This window comes from Plodia interpunctella, chromosome 2 (genome assembly GCF_027563975.2).
Source record: "Plodia interpunctella isolate USDA-ARS_2022_Savannah chromosome 2, ilPloInte3.2, whole genome shotgun sequence".
In the NCBI taxonomy this organism is placed as follows: domain Eukaryota; kingdom Metazoa; phylum Arthropoda; class Insecta; order Lepidoptera; family Pyralidae; genus Plodia; species Plodia interpunctella.
Genome location: NC_071295.1, coordinates 12,059,746 through 12,079,225, shown reverse-complemented (window position 1 = coordinate 12,079,225; position 19,480 = coordinate 12,059,746). Strand labels below are relative to the sequence as shown.

At 34.3% G+C, this 19,480-nt stretch overlaps 2 protein-coding genes across 2 annotated transcripts in view; one reads left to right on the top strand and one right to left on the bottom strand.

The window, feature by feature from the left end:
* The window catches only part of LOC128681677 (zwei Ig domain protein zig-8-like), a 375,154-nt gene that overhangs the window by 349,716 nt on the left and 5,958 nt on the right, over nucleotides 1-19,480 (bottom strand). The window lies entirely within an intron of this gene.
* Nucleotides 11,964-19,439, top strand: LOC128681761 (phospholipid scramblase 3-like). The gene is made up of 6 exons (XM_053765924.1): nucleotides 11,964-12,248; nucleotides 13,019-13,093; nucleotides 13,625-13,818; nucleotides 15,746-15,937; nucleotides 18,770-18,928; nucleotides 19,305-19,439. Exons 2-6 carry the CDS (start codon nucleotides 13,069-13,071, stop codon nucleotides 19,326-19,328), a joined length of 594 nt encoding a protein of 197 aa, XP_053621899.1. The 5' UTR covers nucleotides 11,964-12,248; nucleotides 13,019-13,068; the 3' UTR covers nucleotides 19,329-19,439.

Sequence of the window (19,480 nt, the reverse complement as noted above, 5' to 3'; positions counted from 1 at the left end):
CAGAATTCTAAAGGCTAGTAAAATAATATTAGGTAAAATGAAAGCAGCCTATTTCAAACTTACCAGATTTATATTGCATTAATATTTCTCCCAGTCATTTCAGACTCATCTGATAGTAAAATGGCGGTCGTAAATTATAATGGAATAAATAAAAATAAAATAAAAATAGCTCCTAAACCCGCCTTAGGATCGTAAACGCACATATTGGGTATAAGATGTTTTAAATAACGATAATTTATTTACGATCTCCAGCATCCGTATACTTCCTCGTAAAATACATAAGTATTAAAATGCTTCCATATATGAAATGTTAATTTTTAAATACATCACTTCTATATCGGACAAACATTCATAATTGCAATAGTTATCTTATGTCTTCTGTTGTTACAGAAAATAAGCAGTTCAAAATTAGTCGCTCGTTTAATGTATACAAAATCTTTACAATTCACAAATTTTAAACAAAATAACAAATGTGGTTTTATTGCAAATAAGCTATTACGTTCAACCAACCGTTCTGTTTCACTTCTTATATTTTTTTCATTTTACGTAATTTCCACATGACATTTGAATTTGACACATGAATTTTTTCACAAACCAAACCTTTTTTTTTTTCTTTTTTGATGATCTTTGCCCAAACCACAAGCCGAATCTAGTACACAGAATTACAACGACTCGTTGTGGAAATGGACCACTCGAAACCACAAGTTTGAAATATAAATTGAGGCCAAGACTCCCGGAGCCGGCTTAGCCATTTTCGCTTTTTTCCCGCCATTTTCTGTTCATTACCGCTGATCCCGGCTTAAACTCGCTAATAATAAAGTTAATTCTTGTCAATTACGCTTTAAATTCCCACTAATTGATTTAAATTAACGGATTATTTAAACTGAAATAGTGGATTTAAGAATATTCAATATACAATATGCATATACTCTTTTCAACGCATCTCATTCAGAAGGATCTTTCATTTAGATCCACTATACTAATTTGATCCGCATGAAGATCCGGGATAACCGAGATAACCAGCAGCGAAAGGAAACCGTCCGATTTATCTATATTATTTATCATCTCAGATATTTAGGTAGGAGGTACCGTAGGAAGGACTGTAGTATAAACTACAGAATTTAATAAATAATTGAATAATACTACACACAGTAAGGACACTCTATAGATAACACTCATATAGTAAGGGAGGGGCCCTTGAAACGACCCCGCGTCTTCCTCGCTCAGACTGAGCCGGATTTCAACCGAGACATAGCGACATTGGGACACACATTCATAATTACACATAATTACATTGCAAGTTAAATAAAAAAATAAGAATGTCCGGCCTGTGCTCCTACTGTCTAAAACGCGGTGGTTTTTGTCAAGTCATTTCAAACATAACCTGGATATATCATCAAAACAACAGCATAAAGAATCGCTGGGTCAGCGTACAAAACGTCGCGCGGCAAAAAAAGCATTATTCGAGTTATCTCATTCCGCCCTAATGCCTGAGTTTATGCGATGCGGGCGAGGGTATATTGCGGTCACTTTAATTATTTAATGTACAATACTAGCAGAAATTTCTCATGAAGTTCAAATTATGTTCTGGACAAAAATTAACTCAATTATGTATATTAGAACGACAAAGTCGCAATTTTTAAACTTATGCTATTGTTTTATTCAATTTCTAAAAGCTACGCAAATATTTCTATCTTTGCTGTAATGTGACTAGCAAGAAGAAATTGTATATAAGCGGACCCCATTTTTCAGTTCAAAAAAAATTAAGCCTTACATATTTCATAGCGACTACGAAGCGCGTCGTAGTAATGTCGTAGCGAGCGCTACAGAGGTGCTACGCTCGCCTACGGATGCTACAAACAAGTAAGCAATAAGTAATAACAAATGATTGTAAAGAATTTCGATAATCATCTGGACTATGTTGACTGTCGCAATAAACAGATGACATCTGGATTAAAGTGTTGACTTCTAGGTATATTCTGTCACAATTCTTTAGCAATAAATTTATATTCGGTATTCTATAAGTAGGTACAAGTTCAGTAAAAAAATATCTTTTAGTAATAATATTAAAGGAATCACTCGAAGGCACAGAAAATGTACATTGGTGTTTTATCAACGCAGATAATCAGGGTCGGTTCAGACCTCTCGAGTCCAATGAGTTTCGCCTGCCGAGTCCCGTCCGCAATCTGCATGAGGTAATCTTTGCCGCGCGTAATACGGCAGGCTTTTGGCTTCTTCCCACGTTCAACAGCTCCAGGAAATCAGTATTATTAGTAGTAGATTGAATTTGCATCATGGATTACTTTTACTGGTTATTAGAATTAGATTAGTCTCTTACAACAATGTTTATACTTTGTTCAATATGTTAAATTGAAATAACTCAATGAATCATGAATACTTAAAAAAATTAGAATGTACAGCGTAAATCATTTATAAGACAGTAGTCCATGGAATTAGTAGGTACTCTGTACAGTACTTACTAAATCCATGAATGTGTCATCCCCTGCGTATACATGTCAGACAAAGCCCTTGAACCATTGAAGACAGCTACGTAACATAAAATTGTGTTTTAAACAATTTTATTTTAAATATTAAAAAAAAGAACTACTGAACCAAAGAATGACTATGGTTAGAAACAAACACAACATGTAACTTGGTAATGGTAAGGTATGGTAAGGTGTTGTTATTTAATGTTGCATGTTTAATTCTTTAGGGTTCCGTACAAAAATCTAAAAACGGAACCCTAATAGGATCATTGTGCTTATGTCAGTCCGACCGTTTGTCACAGTCAATTTGCTCCGAATCTACTGGACCAAATCAGGTGATATTTGGTAAAATGGTGTAATCCTATGACCCAAACACAGACGTCCAGAAACATATTAAGGGTAATTTTCGCAAGATACATTAAAAAACTTGTTACTTGTTTTCCTCACCAAACAGCGAAGAATCTATAAAATAAAATTAGAAACAACCCCATCTTTCCAGCCAGCCACGTGGCATTCGGTACATATTGTGTCAAAATGAAAACCAAATTTACTGTCCTCAGCTCCCACATATTTCGGTCAATCCTCAACAGATGTCTCTGAAAACTATTTAACCAAAAAGGAACCTTATTAACATACATGTGGCTCTATATCTTGAACGACAATATATAAAGTACACTTGAAATTTTCACAATTTTTTAAAAGTTGTTTTGTCTATTCATTGCCTCCAAGTATTGGATTCTAGGTATTCTGCGAGAGTTTATTCAATTATTATTTTCTAATGCTGGAAAAATATATATTTCATTTTTTAAGTCGTATTAGATAATTAATTTAACATATTTATCATTACAGCAATGACACAAATGCCATTAATATTAAAATGCAATCTAATATAACATACTGGAAATATCATTCTCTGTGATCTTATGAAGATTTTTTAATTAGACCTAATTTGTACATCTTGAACTAATTACTAAAATTAAATGACAAAATCCTAAATTAGAAATATTCGTACGTAGATACGTATATATAGTAAATTACAGTCCTAAAAGGCACGTTCGCTAAATTGACCTCATCTGATCCCCATGAGGGTATTGCAAGTAGCTGTCAAATAATGAGAACAAAATTGGGTGAGCGACTCAACTTGAGCTAAGCTATCATCAGTGATACAACTCAGGTTTAGGGAAACCCTGATACAATATTAGGTGGTAAAATTAAAAATTACCTTGCAGAACAACATTTTAAAGAAAAGCTAATTTAATTATAAATAAATATATTAGGACAAATTACACAGATTGAGCTAGCCCCAAAGTAAGTTCTAGACTTGTGTTATGGGATACTCAACGATACTATATTTTATAATATATACATATATAGATAAACATCCAAGACCCGGGCCAATCAGAAAAAGATGATTTTCCATCATGACCCGACCGGGGATCGAACCCGGGACCTCTCGGTTCAGAGGCAAGCACTTTACCACTGCGCCACCGAGGTCGTCTAATTATAATTAATATCTTTGAAGACCTCATGCACTAAAGCGCTATATATCATCTTACTTTACTTTACGTCAAACTTTTCTAGATACTAAATGAATTATATTTTTTTCGCTGACCAACTCAGCGCTTTTCAGATCCGAATGCAATAAGGAATACGCAAAGATGAGAGAAAGATTAAATTGCTCAGTGATTTTTTAATTATTTTTTTAACTTTATTACAAAGCATTAAATGAACATTTATTTAATAAGGTGTGTGAACTGGGTTGTAGCCCAAAACATACACACACAGAAAGCGTAAAATTTAGATACGTAGACTAGGAATTAATTTTAGAAAATTACAAAACAACAGAATTTAAAACAAATAATAATAATATTGACATTAACATTGTGTGTAACACACAAATCTTAAAGATACTGAAACTAGAAAGCAAAGCAATGTAAAAAAAGCCACTAGTCAACCAGAGAGAACAGAACATTTTTGTTATTTTTTTTTCTCATTCCTCAATAGCAAAGATAAGAACACATCTCCCGGCTAACGATTACCTCAGTGGTTGGTAGCCCTTGATTCGATTTCGGTATGAATAGGGGTGAATATCGAGAAGTCTGACATGAATGGAAAGAGCAATAAATTCTTTGTGCTAAATCCAATCTACTTCGGGAAAACCAAAAATAAATAGCAGCCCCGGACAGGGGATGTGTTCGAGATATTATTTTTTATATAGGAGACCGATTAAGTGTGTGTTGGACTCGAGCACTGAGTGTTCTGTGAAATGAGCTATTTAGAAATCCATTAGATTTTGCGTGATCGCCTACGAATATTCACAACACAGCCTTCGCATTTATTCGCAACAAACAAGAAAATTATGAAATAATTGCAAAAATAATAAAAACGTTGAAAATTCAAATTCAAATTCAAATTCAAATCATTTATTCAGAAATTAGACCTTCACAGGCACTTTTTCTCGTCAATCTTTAAATTTATAGTTATTTCTCACAAGCTAGAAACTACTGGCATTTCGGAACGACCACTGCTGAGAAGAAATGCCGAAAGAAACTCATTTGAACAGTGTTGGTCCCTATCATGCCAGATCGGCTTACCATTATTGTTTCTTACAAAAAAAATTTTTTTTCTTTTCTTTCTAATAATATATAAAAGTACATAATGTACATAGTCAAAAGGTATATCAAAACAGGTTATGATTGTGATCCGAGTGCTGATTATAATATATATATATATATATATATATATATATATATATATATATATATATCGAATATATTGAAACAACATAGTTAAAAAAAACTGTAACCATTTCGCTGTAAAAATAGCACAATACAAAAAAATTAATTGCTAAACTCCGGTTAGTACAATTTACGCGAATGAATATTTATTTTAGTGTCAGCTCGTTTAGATTTTAGACAAATTTGGTTGTTCTAGATTGTAGTGGACCGCCGGAATGGTACAAAAACAACTAATTAGGACTTTTGTACGATCCTGCACGGTTATTTTATTTTATTTCATTTTATTTTATTTTCATTTTATTTCGTTTTTCATTTTATTTTATTTTTCATTTTATTTTATTTTTCATTTTATTTTATTTTCATTTCCCATTGTAAAATTCGTCAGCTTTAGTTTCATTGAATTATATAAGCATAACATTTTTGGACTAATTTGACCGCGTATTTCTACCCAATTCAGATGACTTTTTTCTGCGTGTGGTAACATTGAAACTATCCAGAATTCTAAAGGCTAGTAAAATAATATTAGGTAAAATGAAAGCAGCCTATTTCAAACTTACCAGATTTATATTGCATTAATATTTCTCCCAGTCATTTCAGACTCATCTGATAGTAAAATGGCGGTCGTAAATTATAATGGAATAAATAAAAATAAAATAAAAATAGCTCCTAAACCCGCCTTAGGATCGTAAACGCACATATTGGGTATAAGATGTTTTAAATAACGATAATTTATTTACGATCTCCAGCATCCGTATACTTCCTCGTAAAATACATAAGTATTAAAATGCTTCCATATATGAAATGTTAATTTTTAAATACATCACTTCTATATCGGACAAACATTCATAATTGCAATAGTTATCTTATGTCTTCTGTTGTTACAGAAAATAAGCAGTTCAAAATTAGTCGCTCGTTTAATGTATACAAAATCTTTACAATTCACAAATTTTAAACAAAATAACAAATGTGGTTTTATTGCAAATAAGCTATTACGTTCAACCAACCGTTCTGTTTCACTTCTTATATTTTTTTCATTTTACGTAATTTCCACATGACATTTGAATTTGACACATGAATTTTTTCACAAACCAAACCTTTTTTTTTTTCTTTTTTGATGATCTTTGCCCAAACCACAAGCCGAATCTAGTACACAGAATTACAACGACTCGTTGTGGAAATGGACCACTCGAAACCACAAGTTTGAAATATAAATTGAGGCCAAGACTCCCGGAGCCGGCTTAGCCATTTTCGCTTTTTTCCCGCCATTTTCTGTTCATTACCGCTGATCCCGGCTTAAACTCGCTAATAATAAAGTTAATTCTTGTCAATTACGCTTTAAATTCCCACTAATTGATTTAAATTAACGGATTATTTAAACTGAAATAGTGGATTTAAGAATATTCAATATACAATATGCATATACTCTTTTCAACGCATCTCATTCAGAAGGATCTTTCATTTAGATCCACTATACTAATTTGATCCGCATGAAGATCCGGGATAACCGAGATAACCAGCAGCGAAAGGAAACCGTCCGATTTATCTATATTATTTATCATCTCAGATATTTAGGTAGGAGGTACCGTAGGAAGGACTGTAGTATAAACTACAGAATTTAATAAATAATTGAATAATACTACACACAGTAAGGACACTCTATAGATAACACTCATATAGTAAGGGAGGGGCCCTTGAAACGACCCCGCGTCTTCCTCGCTCAGACTGAGCCGGATTTCAACCGAGACATAGCGACATTGGGACACACATTCATAATTACACATAATTACATTGCAAGTTAAATAAAAAAATAAGAATGTCCGGCCTGTGCTCCTACTGTCTAAAACGCGGTGGTTTTTGTCAAGTCATTTCAAACATAACCTGGATATATCATCAAAACAACAGCATAAAGAATCGCTGGGTCAGCGTACAAAACGTCGCGCGGCAAAAAAAGCATTATTCGAGTTATCTCATTCCGCCCTAATGCCTGAGTTTATGCGATGCGGGCGAGGGTATATTGCGGTCACTTTAATTATTTAATGTACAATACTAGCAGAAATTTCTCATGAAGTTCAAATTATGTTCTGGACAAAAATTAACTCAATTATGTATATTAGAACGACAAAGTCGCAATTTTTAAACTTATGCTATTGTTTTATTCAATTTCTAAAAGCTACGCAAATATTTCTATCTTTGCTGTAATGTGACTAGCAAGAAGAAATTGTATATAAGCGGACCCCATTTTTCAGTTCAAAAAAAATTAAGCCTTACATATTTCATAGCGACTACGAAGCGCGTCGTAGTAATGTCGTAGCGAGCGCTACAGAGGTGCTACGCTCGCCTACGGATGCTACAAACAAGTAAGCAATAAGTAATAACAAATGATTGTAAAGAATTTCGATAATCATCTGGACTATGTTGACTGTCGCAATAAACAGATGACATCTGGATTAAAGTGTTGACTTCTAGGTATATTCTGTCACAATTCTTTAGCAATAAATTTATATTCGGTATTCTATAAGTAGGTACAAGTTCAGTAAAAAAATATCTTTTAGTAATAATATTAAAGGAATCACTCGAAGGCACAGAAAATGTACATTGGTGTTTTATCAACGCAGATAATCAGGGTCGGTTCAGACCTCTCGAGTCCAATGAGTTTCGCCTGCCGAGTCCCGTCCGCAATCTGCATGAGGTAATCTTTGCCGCGCGTAATACAGGCAGGCTTTTGGCTTCTTCCCACGTTCAACAGCTCCAGGAAATCAGTATTATTAGTAGTAGATTGAATTTGCATCATGGATTACTTTTACTGGTTATTAGAATTAGATTAGTCTCTTACAACAATGTTTATACTTTGTTCAATATGTTAAATTGAAATAACTCAATGAATCATGAATACTTAAAAAAATTAGAATGTACAGCGTAAATCATTTATAAGACAGTAGTCCATGGAATTAGTAGGTACTCTGTACAGTACTTACTAAATCCATGAGTGTGTCATCCCCTGCGTATACATGTCAGACAAAGCCCTTGAACCATTGAAGACAGCTACGTAACATAAAATTGTTTCTTAAACAATTTTATTTTAAATATTAAAAAAAAAGAACTACTGAACCACAGAATGACTATGGTTAGAAACAAACACAACATGTAAGTAGGTACTTTAACTTTGAGGTAACTTGTTTAGGGTTCCGTACAAAAATCTAAAAACGGAACCCTAATAGGATCATTGTGCTTATGTCAGTCCGACCGTTTGTCACAGTCAATTTGCTCCGAATCTACTGGACCAAATCAGGTGATATTTATCCTATGACCCAAACACAGACGTCCAGAAACATATTAAGGGTAATTTTCGCGAGATACATTAAAAAACTTGTTACTTGTTTTCCTCACCAAACAGCGAAGAATCTATAAAATAAAATTAGAAACAACCCCATCTTTCCAGCCAGCCACGTGGCATTCGGTACATATTGTGTCAAAATGAAAACCAAATTCACTGTCCTCAGCTCCCACATATTTCGGTCAATCCTCAACAGATGTCTCTGAAAACTATTTAACCAAAAAGGAACCTTATTAACATACATGTGGCTCTATATCTTGAACGATAATATAAAGTACACTTGAAATTTTCACAATTTTTTAAAAGTTGTTTTGTCTATTCATTGCCTCCAAGTATTGGATTCTAGGTATTCTGCGAGAGTTTATTCAATTATTATTTTCTAATGCTGGAAAAATATATATTTCATTTTTTAAGTCGTATTAAATAATTAATTTAACATATTTATCATTACAGCAATGACACAAATGCCATTAATATTAAAATGCAATCTAATATAACATACTGGAAATATCATTCTCTGTGATCTTATGAAGATTTTTTAATTAGACCTAATTTGTACATCTTGAATTAATTACTAAAATTAAATGACAAAATCCTAAATTAGAAATATTCGTACGTAGATACGTATATATAGTAAATTACAGTCCTAAAAGGCACGTTCGCTAAATTGACCTCATCTGATCCCCATGAGGGTATTGCAAGTAGCTGTCAAATAATGAGAACAAGGGGTGAGCGACACAACTTGAGCTAAGCTATCATCAGTGATACAACTCAGGTTTAGGGAAACCCTGATACAATATTAGGTGGTAAAATTAAAAATTACCTTGCAGAACAACATTTTAAAGAAAAGCTAATTTAATTATAAATAAATATATTAGGACAAATTACACAGATTGAGCTAGCCCCAAAGTAAGTTCTAGACTTGTGTTATGGGATACGAACTCAACGATACTATATTTTATAATATATACATATATAGATAAACATCCAAGACCCGGGCCAATCAGAAAAATATGATTTTCCATCATGACCCGACCGGATCCCGGATCGAACCCGGGACCTCTCGGTTCAGAGGCAAGCACTTTACCACTGCGCCACCGAGGTCGTCTAATTATAATTAATATCTTTGAAGACCTCATGCACTAAAACGCTATATATCATCTTACTTTATTTACGTCAAACTTTTCTAGATACTAAATGAATTATATTTTTTTCGCTGACCAACTCAGCGCTTTTCAGATCCGAATGCAATAAGGAATACGCAAAGATGAGAGAAAGATTAAATTGCTCAGTGATTTTTTAATTATTTTTTTAACTTTATTACAAAGCATTAAATGAACATTTATTTAATAAGGTGTGTGAACTGGGTTGTAGCCCAAAACATACACACACAGAAAGCGTAAAAATTAGATACGTAGACTAGGAATTAATTTTAGAAAATTACAAAACAACAGAATTTAAAACAAATAATAATAATATTGACATTAACATTGTGTGTAACACACAAATCTTAAAGATACTGAAACTAGAAAGCAAAGCAATGTAAAAGCCACCAGTCAACCAGAGAGAACAGAACATTTTTGTTATTTTTTTTCTCATTCCTCAATAGCAAAGATAAGAACACATCTCCTGGCTAACGATTACCTCAGTGGTTGGTAGCCCTTGATTCGATTTCGGTATGAATAGGGGTGAATATCGAGAAGTCTGACATGAATGGAAAGAGCAATAAATTCTTTGTGCTAAATCCAATCTACTTCGGGAAAACCAAAAATAAATAGCAGCCCCGGACAGGGGATGTGTTCGAGATATTATTTTTTATATAGGAGACCGATTAAGTGTGTGTTGGACTCGAGCACTGAGTATTCTGTGAAATGAGCTATTTTTAACCCCCGACGCAAAAAGAGAGGTGTTATACCGCTAAGTGTGTCTGTCTGTGTACGTGGCACCGTAGCTCATCAAAGGATGAACCGATTTGGGTGCGTTTTTTTTTATTTGATAGCTAATATTTATGTAGTGGTTCTGAGATATTTTTGATCAAAATCGGTTCAGCCGTTCAAAAGTTGTAGCGAAATTAGTATTGAAAGTCGGGAGTCTTTTATTTTGTCTACTTGTTATTTACTATGTATGTAGAGATATTCCTATGTAGAGATAGATAATATTATGATAGATAGATATTATATAAACATATATAATACGTTGTAAAACATTGTAAGAAACAATAATGGTAAGCCGATCTAGCATGATAGGGATCAACACTGTTCAAATGAGTTTCTTTCGGCATTTCTTCTCAGCAGTGGTCGTTCCGAAATGCCAGTAGTTTGTAACTTGTGAGAAATTATAAATACAAAAATTGACGAGAAAAAGTGCCTGTGAACGTCTAATTTCTGAATAAATAATTTGAATTTTGAATTCGTAAGACCATGGTTAAATTTGATTTCTCTATGTCAAGGGGTGCTCTCCCTATAGATTTTGATTTCCCCGTGAAATAGTAAAATATGCCACATAAATTGTCATATCTTTTCATTAGTTTGAGGTTCAGAACCCTAAAAAGTACGAGGCATTCAGGGTCACTTTATCCTTTGTTTAACCAGGTACAAGTTAAAATTTGTAACCATGTGGGTTTAATGTGTTATCAGCTATGAAAAAATAAATAATCAAAAAATCTAATAAACTTATTATAATTTAAATGAATATTGGGTTGACAAATTATAATTACTATGAAATATTAGAGATTTATTTTTATTAATTTATTATTCTTGACATTATTGTTGTCCTTCCTGCCAAACATTATTAATTATTAACAAAATTAGTTTTCTGCTTTGCTAAAATAAATACAACATAAGAATAAAATTTAGTATGGAGACGACACCAATACATATAAGAAAACAGTAGAAAAAAAATCTGTACATTAAATACATATATTTACATAAAAACAAAATTAGACGATAGAGCGATAGTAATAAAGTAAGAATCTGAAAAAAAAAATCTGTCTCTTTGTCTGTATGTCTGTTTATACACGCTAATCTTCGGAACTACTGGACGGATTCGAATGAGACTCTTTTTATTATATAGCTATTAACCCTGGGCAACATATAGGGTATGAATGATTTTGATAATTGGAACACCTGATGGAGATCTACGATGGCCCAGCGAAACTATAGGAAATATAGAAATGACGCCGTATGCAACTAGTTTCCACGCGTACGGTATGCAGTGGTAAAAGTAATGTCAGATGCCTGTTAGCACTTGAAGAAAATCTGACATCAGTGTCGAGAATATGAAGATCGAGTGAAAAAATAAAACCATTATCATTAACAGAATAAATCACAGATGATAACGAACACACAACACAATAATTATAATATACATAATAGGTATGTTGTATGTTGGTCAGTCTAGCATCGTTCTCAGGGACGAGAAGACGCGAGCGGTGATTTTTTATCGCAAAACTAGGCATCGTGTTGTTTGATTACTCTAATTTTGTTATCCAAGTTTTTCATCAAAAGTTATCATTAATAAAATAATATTGTGTTTTATACAAGACAATTTAAGTTAATAATATAATTCAATCGATTTTCATGAAAAGTTCCAATGTGATTATGTGTTGTGAAGTGTCCGATTAAAATTAAGAAATGAACAGGAAATATAACAGTGATATTATTAGTGAGCTAACTCAAGCAATTGCAAAAAGTATTAACATAAGTATACTAACTATATCTAGCTTATGAACCGGTGCAAATACGCCGGTCGCGTGGGTTACGTGTTTTTATCATTATAACTTTTTCAATGAGGACTTTCTATATTTCAAATGCAAAAAACATATATAATGATGTTGTGATCGCTAATCTATATTAGCTCCTCATTAAACGCGCTCTATTCTTGAACATGCATAAATGTTACAAGTGTCTTTTGAATACTTGAAGGCACATACACAGAAGGAACTAAGTCATTATCTATACTTCCACACTAATATTATGAAGAGAAAAGATTTGAATTTTTGTTTTTTTTTTGTTAGTAATGAGAGAACTCGAAAACTACTGGGCCGAGTTTTATGAAATTTGGCGCAGAGACAGATAAAAAGAAACGTTCAAGAGGAACATATTATATTTTAATAATGTAGTTATCACCCGAGCGATCAGGGTCGGGTAAAGTAAAAGTACCCAATATGACAACTTCTAAAAGCATAAAAAATAATAACTATACTCGAAATAAGCATCTAGCGATGGGTTATTTTTAGGACATCATCAGGCCCCTACACTGTCGGGTCAACTAGAATAAATTCGTGGGGCGTAACTTGTGTAAATACATCGTTAACTCTCCAGCTAAACAAACCAAAACTTTTTTAATCATTTGTATTTCCCCAAATAACAGAAACCTGTATTATTTCATTATCGCCTGCAGTTTACGTGCGAAATTCCAGAAAAACTTTTGTTTAGCTCACATCCATTGATTTGTTACAGACATGAGAATCTATAATAGATAAACTTCTTCAGTAAACTGCGATACAATTATGGCTGGGTCACAATATCCACGCGGTAAGTACTTAAGCTGTTTCTCAAGTGCTTCCCGCCATAACAATACACATTTTAATTTCCCACTGGGAATTTATTAGCCTGCACTGGGACTGGTTGGTAAACTACCATATAGCAGGTCAGATGTTGTTGTTTAGGTAACGAGAGAGCGATGGACGAGACCAGACGAGACTCTCATGCAATCAAATTTCACTTCATCAATTTTCTCAAATTTTATAAAGACGTACTTTATGAAAATTGGTTGGAAGAGACTGTTCCATCATCATTATAATTATAAAACAAAGTCCTCTATCGCGTCTGTCTGTCTGTTCGGGATAAATTAAGAAACGACAGCACGGATTTTCATGTGGTTTTCACCAATATATAAAGTGCTTCCTGAGGAAGGTTTAGAGGTATGTTTTTACCCGAGCGAAGCCGGGACGGGCTAAGTATAAGCCACTACACGCCAGAAGGCGTCGTTACCATATTTTAAGTATTAATAGGGAATGTAGCTTGTGCCAATGCTGCAAATGAAAACTGTTCAGCTCTTCCCAGGTCTGCAAGAACTGGCCCAGCTGCCCACCGTCCTCATTCACCAGAAGACCAGCGTGCGCAACAAGTACCGGATCCTGTCGCCAGATGGCAGGGAAGTGATGTACGCGAAGGAAGACAGCAGTCTTTTACATGCCATGTTTAGTGGAAAGGATCGCTCTTTCCATATAGATATATTCGATGCCGACAATGTTGAGGTAACTTACGGTATCTTGATCAAAATGACGCCATCTTGTTCAACACTTTTCAGTTCAGTGTTTGTATAAAGATACTCGTATATTAGCTTTTTTAAGAATTGATCGATGAAACTCGTGGCTCAATGCCCTTGAGCTTAAACTAATGGAGGTCATGCCGCCGACGCTATTGGGCTTTATCGAAATTTTAAAAGCTTGCAACGCGTGCTTAATTCTTTCTATATTATATTTTATTATGAGTTGAAAATCTCATCTCACTTAATTCTTACCTACAAATCAAATGGATGCAAAATCTCTCAGCGAATTTTGTCTTTCAGCAAAAATCACCGGCAATCGAAATTTCGTAATGGAATTAATAAATTTTAATTTCGACCACGACGGGAGCGCTGCCCCATATCACAGGGTCGTATATTAAATACTAGTCGATCGCCATGAACTTAGATCTCGCGAACACAATAAATTTTTACAAAATTGTCAATATTTCAAAAACCGCTTAACCGATTTTGTTGCCCCATGAACTTAAAAAAATATTGGTATATACTACATACCTTTTAAATTTCATCAAAATCGGACTAATGGTTCGAAAGTTATCGCGTTACAAACTTACATACAAAAAATGTATTTTTGCCCAAAGTTGACTTGTCTCGCACGCTTCGTTCGCTTCGCTCGCTCGGTCAACTATGACTGGCGACAGCACAAAGCTCTCAATAAGTTCACAACATGAGTGCCCCGCCCTCTGTGAAAACAATCTCGGCTGAATACCTCATTTGGGAGTGTACGCTGACCTTTCAGCTTAATACTTTATGCTATAAATGAAATAGGCTTCTGTCTGCTAGTCGTGAAGCAATTTTTTATTTTACTATGCAATTCTATATTTTATGGCGAATGCACTTTTCGAAGATTATTATTGAATCCTCCTGCTCCAGTCCATAAGCGGTCTAGTTATGTTAACTGAATTATGTGTAATAACTATAATTTTTTTTATGTCAGGGTTCCATACCCCTAAATGTAAAAACTTAAGGGATCACTTTAATGCCGTCTTCTGTCTGTCCGTCTAACGATCAAGACCTTTTTCTTGCTTAAAAGTATAAAGTTGAAACTATTAGGACTACGGTCACTTTCAGCTGTGAAAAAATAGAACTTGTAAGTCAAGAATGTAATTTAAAATTGAAATTTCGCAAGAACGCCTTTCAGAACCGGATCATTCTGAAAACCGTAAACATTTAAAAGCTTATTTGACGGAACTCTCGGAAGTCTGAGCGGGTCGCTAGTATGTAATGTATGTATGTAATAGTAAAACGTTAATGTCGTACTTTGATCGCAGTGAGAGAGTAATTAAGAGCGAGCTAAGAAAGCCTAGATTGTACCCAAAAAACTATGACTAATTATGTGGAATAAATATGAGGTCAACACGCGCCCTTGGCTACCACCATCGATTTCAATTTATTTTCACTTGAAAGGGTTTTGTTGTAGACACAATTTGACATAAATAAAACAGTGAATATATTTTATTTCGTGTTATTTTGTACTCTAATAGAAAGAGAAACTAATACATGAATTGAGAAATATCTATATACATATATACCTATGTCCCTGGCTGTTTTGGGTTATGGTGAATGGCAAATTAATTTTCGTGACTAAATATGGATTCGTTGGTGTGTCCTCAAATAGCTGATGTATCCTACGAATTGGGAAATTCATAATAATATTATAAATGCGAAGGTCTGTCTGTCTGAAATTATATTTCACTTATTGTGAACTTAAAACCAGACTTTTGTAATTACATGAAAATTTCGCATCGAAAGTGCGAAACAAATGTCCAAAGACAAAACAGAGATTGATAAGCGCATTTCTCAGTGTATGCTCTTACCACTAGCTATAAGACGATTTAAAAGAGCTATACATAGAATAACAACATTTTGAACTCCAGATAATCAACCTACGGCGGCCCTACACGTTCGGCGCAGACAAAATGGAGGTGACGGTCGGGAAACAGCTGGCCGGCATCGTGCGGCAGGAGGTGACCTTCCTGAAGCCCGTCATTACCGTCAACGACGCCTCTGACAGGCCCGTCATGAGGGTCAAGGGGCCCGTCGCTAAGACTGGTCCCTGTAAATATGACGTAAGTTCACTCACTTCACTCTAGAGAGTGATACCCTGTGAGGATCAAGTGCCCTGACACTGAGACTGAATATAACATATGTTCACTCAGTTCACTCTCTGCAGAAAGACAGGATGATATCTCGGCCCATAGGATTACAAATACGAAAGTAAGGTTGTTTGTTAATACTTGACCAACCTTATTGAAATGTTGAACAAGTACAGATTGGTCAAGTATTTACAAGGGTTACAATTTAGGTGTCAGTGTAGGGATAGAGACACGTTTCATCCCCGAAAAATAACTATTCCCGTGGAAAATTAACGTGGGTGAAGCCGCGGGCAACAGGCTAATACAATATAAAAATACTGTTGAAACAACGAATGACCACTAAGTAAGGATGATAAGTTATATTATTAATATAAATAACCCAAGACTAGGTACAGTCAGCTGCAGGTTACACTGGACCTCTACGCGGCGCGATAATAGCGTCAAATTTGCAATGAATCTAGGCAGGGTTGTGCTGTCGATTGTACACGTACACGCGTCTACATACGTGACGAGCATACCAATTCTTTAGTTACATGGTGCTGACCAACTGGATTATGAGTGTGACTAGATATAGATAACCCGCTTACTAGATTTGATAGACGTAATACTTATATTCAGATTATTGCAAAACGTAATTGACATAGCTCATAATATATAAAGTAAAACCTATATAAATCGTAGTCATATATCTCCTTCCTCACTGTGTATGTACACACCGTTCGCACATTCATTCAGGTCTCATCTGAAAATCAGTGTATCGCCCCTCTGGGCGATTGTGTACGTTTTTGTATTGCTGCAACACAGAACACTTTGCTTTTCAATTATGTATTTTATTTTATTTGTGTTTTTTGTCTGGTTGTGTATTATGTTGTTGTTTTACAAATAAATGTTTTATCTATCTATCTATCTCATGGCCCCTGGACACAAAGAATTGAAAATCTATAACAATGGCTTAATGTGTCTAAAAATCAAATTATAGTAAAATATCAAATATGTTACTTTATGATATTTATTTTATTATTGCAAAAAAATAAGAAAACATTGTATAAAAATGGTGGACTTCCATTAGACCAAACAGATGAAAATAAATCCATCATCAGAGTTCATCGTATCACGCATTGTTATATAACTCACTCCTCGGAGGCAAATCTCCGAAACTCATTGACCTTGTAACTAATTTTGCACTTGAAACTAACGTCTTATTTTGAACTAGCTTTTGCCCGCTGTCTGAGTTATTATGTGCACATAGGTACAGCATTTTTGTCAATATCTCAGGTTCTAAGCAACTCGTATCGCGAAGAAACCTATACGAGAATATATAGTATGTTAGCTGCTATATAACTGTGAAAACAGTATCAAATTCCATCCAATTTGCCAAACTTTGGCGAATTAAGTGTACATTGCTGGTTTTTCATTGCGGTAAATACTAACTCTCATACAAAATACGCATTCGCGGCGACATGTGTCCGAGTTCGGCAAGAGAGTGGAGCTGGCATTTAAATTACGCATGCTTGATGCAAATGCATTAGATTTGCACCTGCCTAACCTTCTCTAAGTGAAAGCCAGGTCCCATTACTCCGTCGTGCTTCTATAGGTTTTCATATTGACGTGCGTTGATATACCTACGTCGAAACCACACAATTTCCACGTTGTTCTGAGTCGACCCGTCAACGTAACGGATTCGATTATTGAAATTGAACTCATTAGGTCTGTTCTGATTCTAGAAATAAACCCGTCGTTTCACCTACGCCAGCTAATTTCAGGACTTGCTACTGCAGCTACCGAGATATGTTGCGAAAACAAACAGACAATGCGTCTGTGTGTTAAGCAAACACACGTCACGTGTTTACGATTCCCTGAATGGTTCCCAACTTCAGACAGAATCAGTCAACAAAATTCTTTATTTGCATTTCTAAAATTCTTTATTTTGGAAAAAAAAACACGTAAGAATATAATATATATATTATCTATTTTCTGCATACAATATAAGATAAGATATGTTTTAATACACAAGAATATGGTCAAAATGATAAAGAGAGAATAAAGGAATCATAGTATTTTATATATATGTGTATTTGTCTAATTTAATTGACAGTGAGATACCAGTATACCAACTTAAAAACGAGGAAAGTAGAAAAAACACATGTAAGGCAACTAAGATGCCAAATTATGAAATAATAAGCTACCTACTACTGTAATTAATGAAAGGTTTTATATATATACAGGCAGGTTTTATATATAGGCATAATAAATAGAAAATACCCAGTACCCTCTTTGTTCCGCGGACTCGCTCTTGACGAGTTTTTGCTTATTTACACGAATTCGCAGATGCCTCTCCCCCAGACTGCCTGGAATCCAATTCTAATGTAGAATACCTAATGCAAATACTGGCTCAAAAATGCAGCACCCTCAATATTATACTGTACTAGCGATTTGTATAGGTATTTGTCGAACATGACATTTATGTAAAAAACTTGATTATTTTATTTGGATGAAAGTAGACCATGCATGCAATTATCCATAACCATGGAGACATGACCTGACACGGAGATGGAAGACCATGGAGTAGACTGAATGAATAGACAGTCGATTAAAATATCTAAAAATTTCAATTTTTCAATCAAATTAAGCGATAAATTTATTTTTTTTCTCGTATTGAAACTATATGATAGATGTAAATATACCATAGATAATAGAAAAACATTATTTAATCTATGCTCTATCAGTTCCGATACCCCGGTATCGCAAATAAAGACAGGGATAGTATTAACTGACATGTAATTAATGATGAATTTGAACTTCCAGATCTTTGACCGCGACAAGAGAAAGATTGGTGAGATCTGCAAGAAGTGGGGAGGGTTTGCGAGGGAGACGTTCACGGACGCTGACTCCTTCGAGATCGTGTTCCCGCCCAACGTGGACTTGCGCCTCAAGGCCTCCTTGTTGGGGGCCTGCCTGCTCATTGTAAGTCACAGATTTATAAAACTGCGTTTTTTATATACAAGCATTTTGTAGCGACCCCTGCTGAAGAAACGCCGAAACTCATTGGACCTTCCCATCATGCCAGAAAGGCATTGTTCATTTTTTCGTACTTTTTTTTTCGAAAATATAAGCTATTTTGAAAAAACTAATTTGAATATTTTTAACCAAATGTATTTCGTTGTGTTAATAAATTGATATAATTTTTTGAATAAATTGACCAGATGACGTCATCAGTTTACTTGTACGTGAATTTTCTAATGCCTTTTTTTCCATTCAAATCTACTGGTTGTAATCTGGCAGGAAATTAATTATATAATAATTAATAATTTTCTTACTCAATCAAATTCTTTATTTTCAGGACTTTCTGTACTACGAGCGCTGAAATATGTGACTGTCATCATCAATATGAAATTACTGAAATGATTTCTTTAAGTATTATTATGTTTATATATCAGTGTGTACTGTGTAGGTATGTAAATAAATGCTCTTCTCAAACAAATCATTTATTTCACTATGATTTCATAAATCCATAGA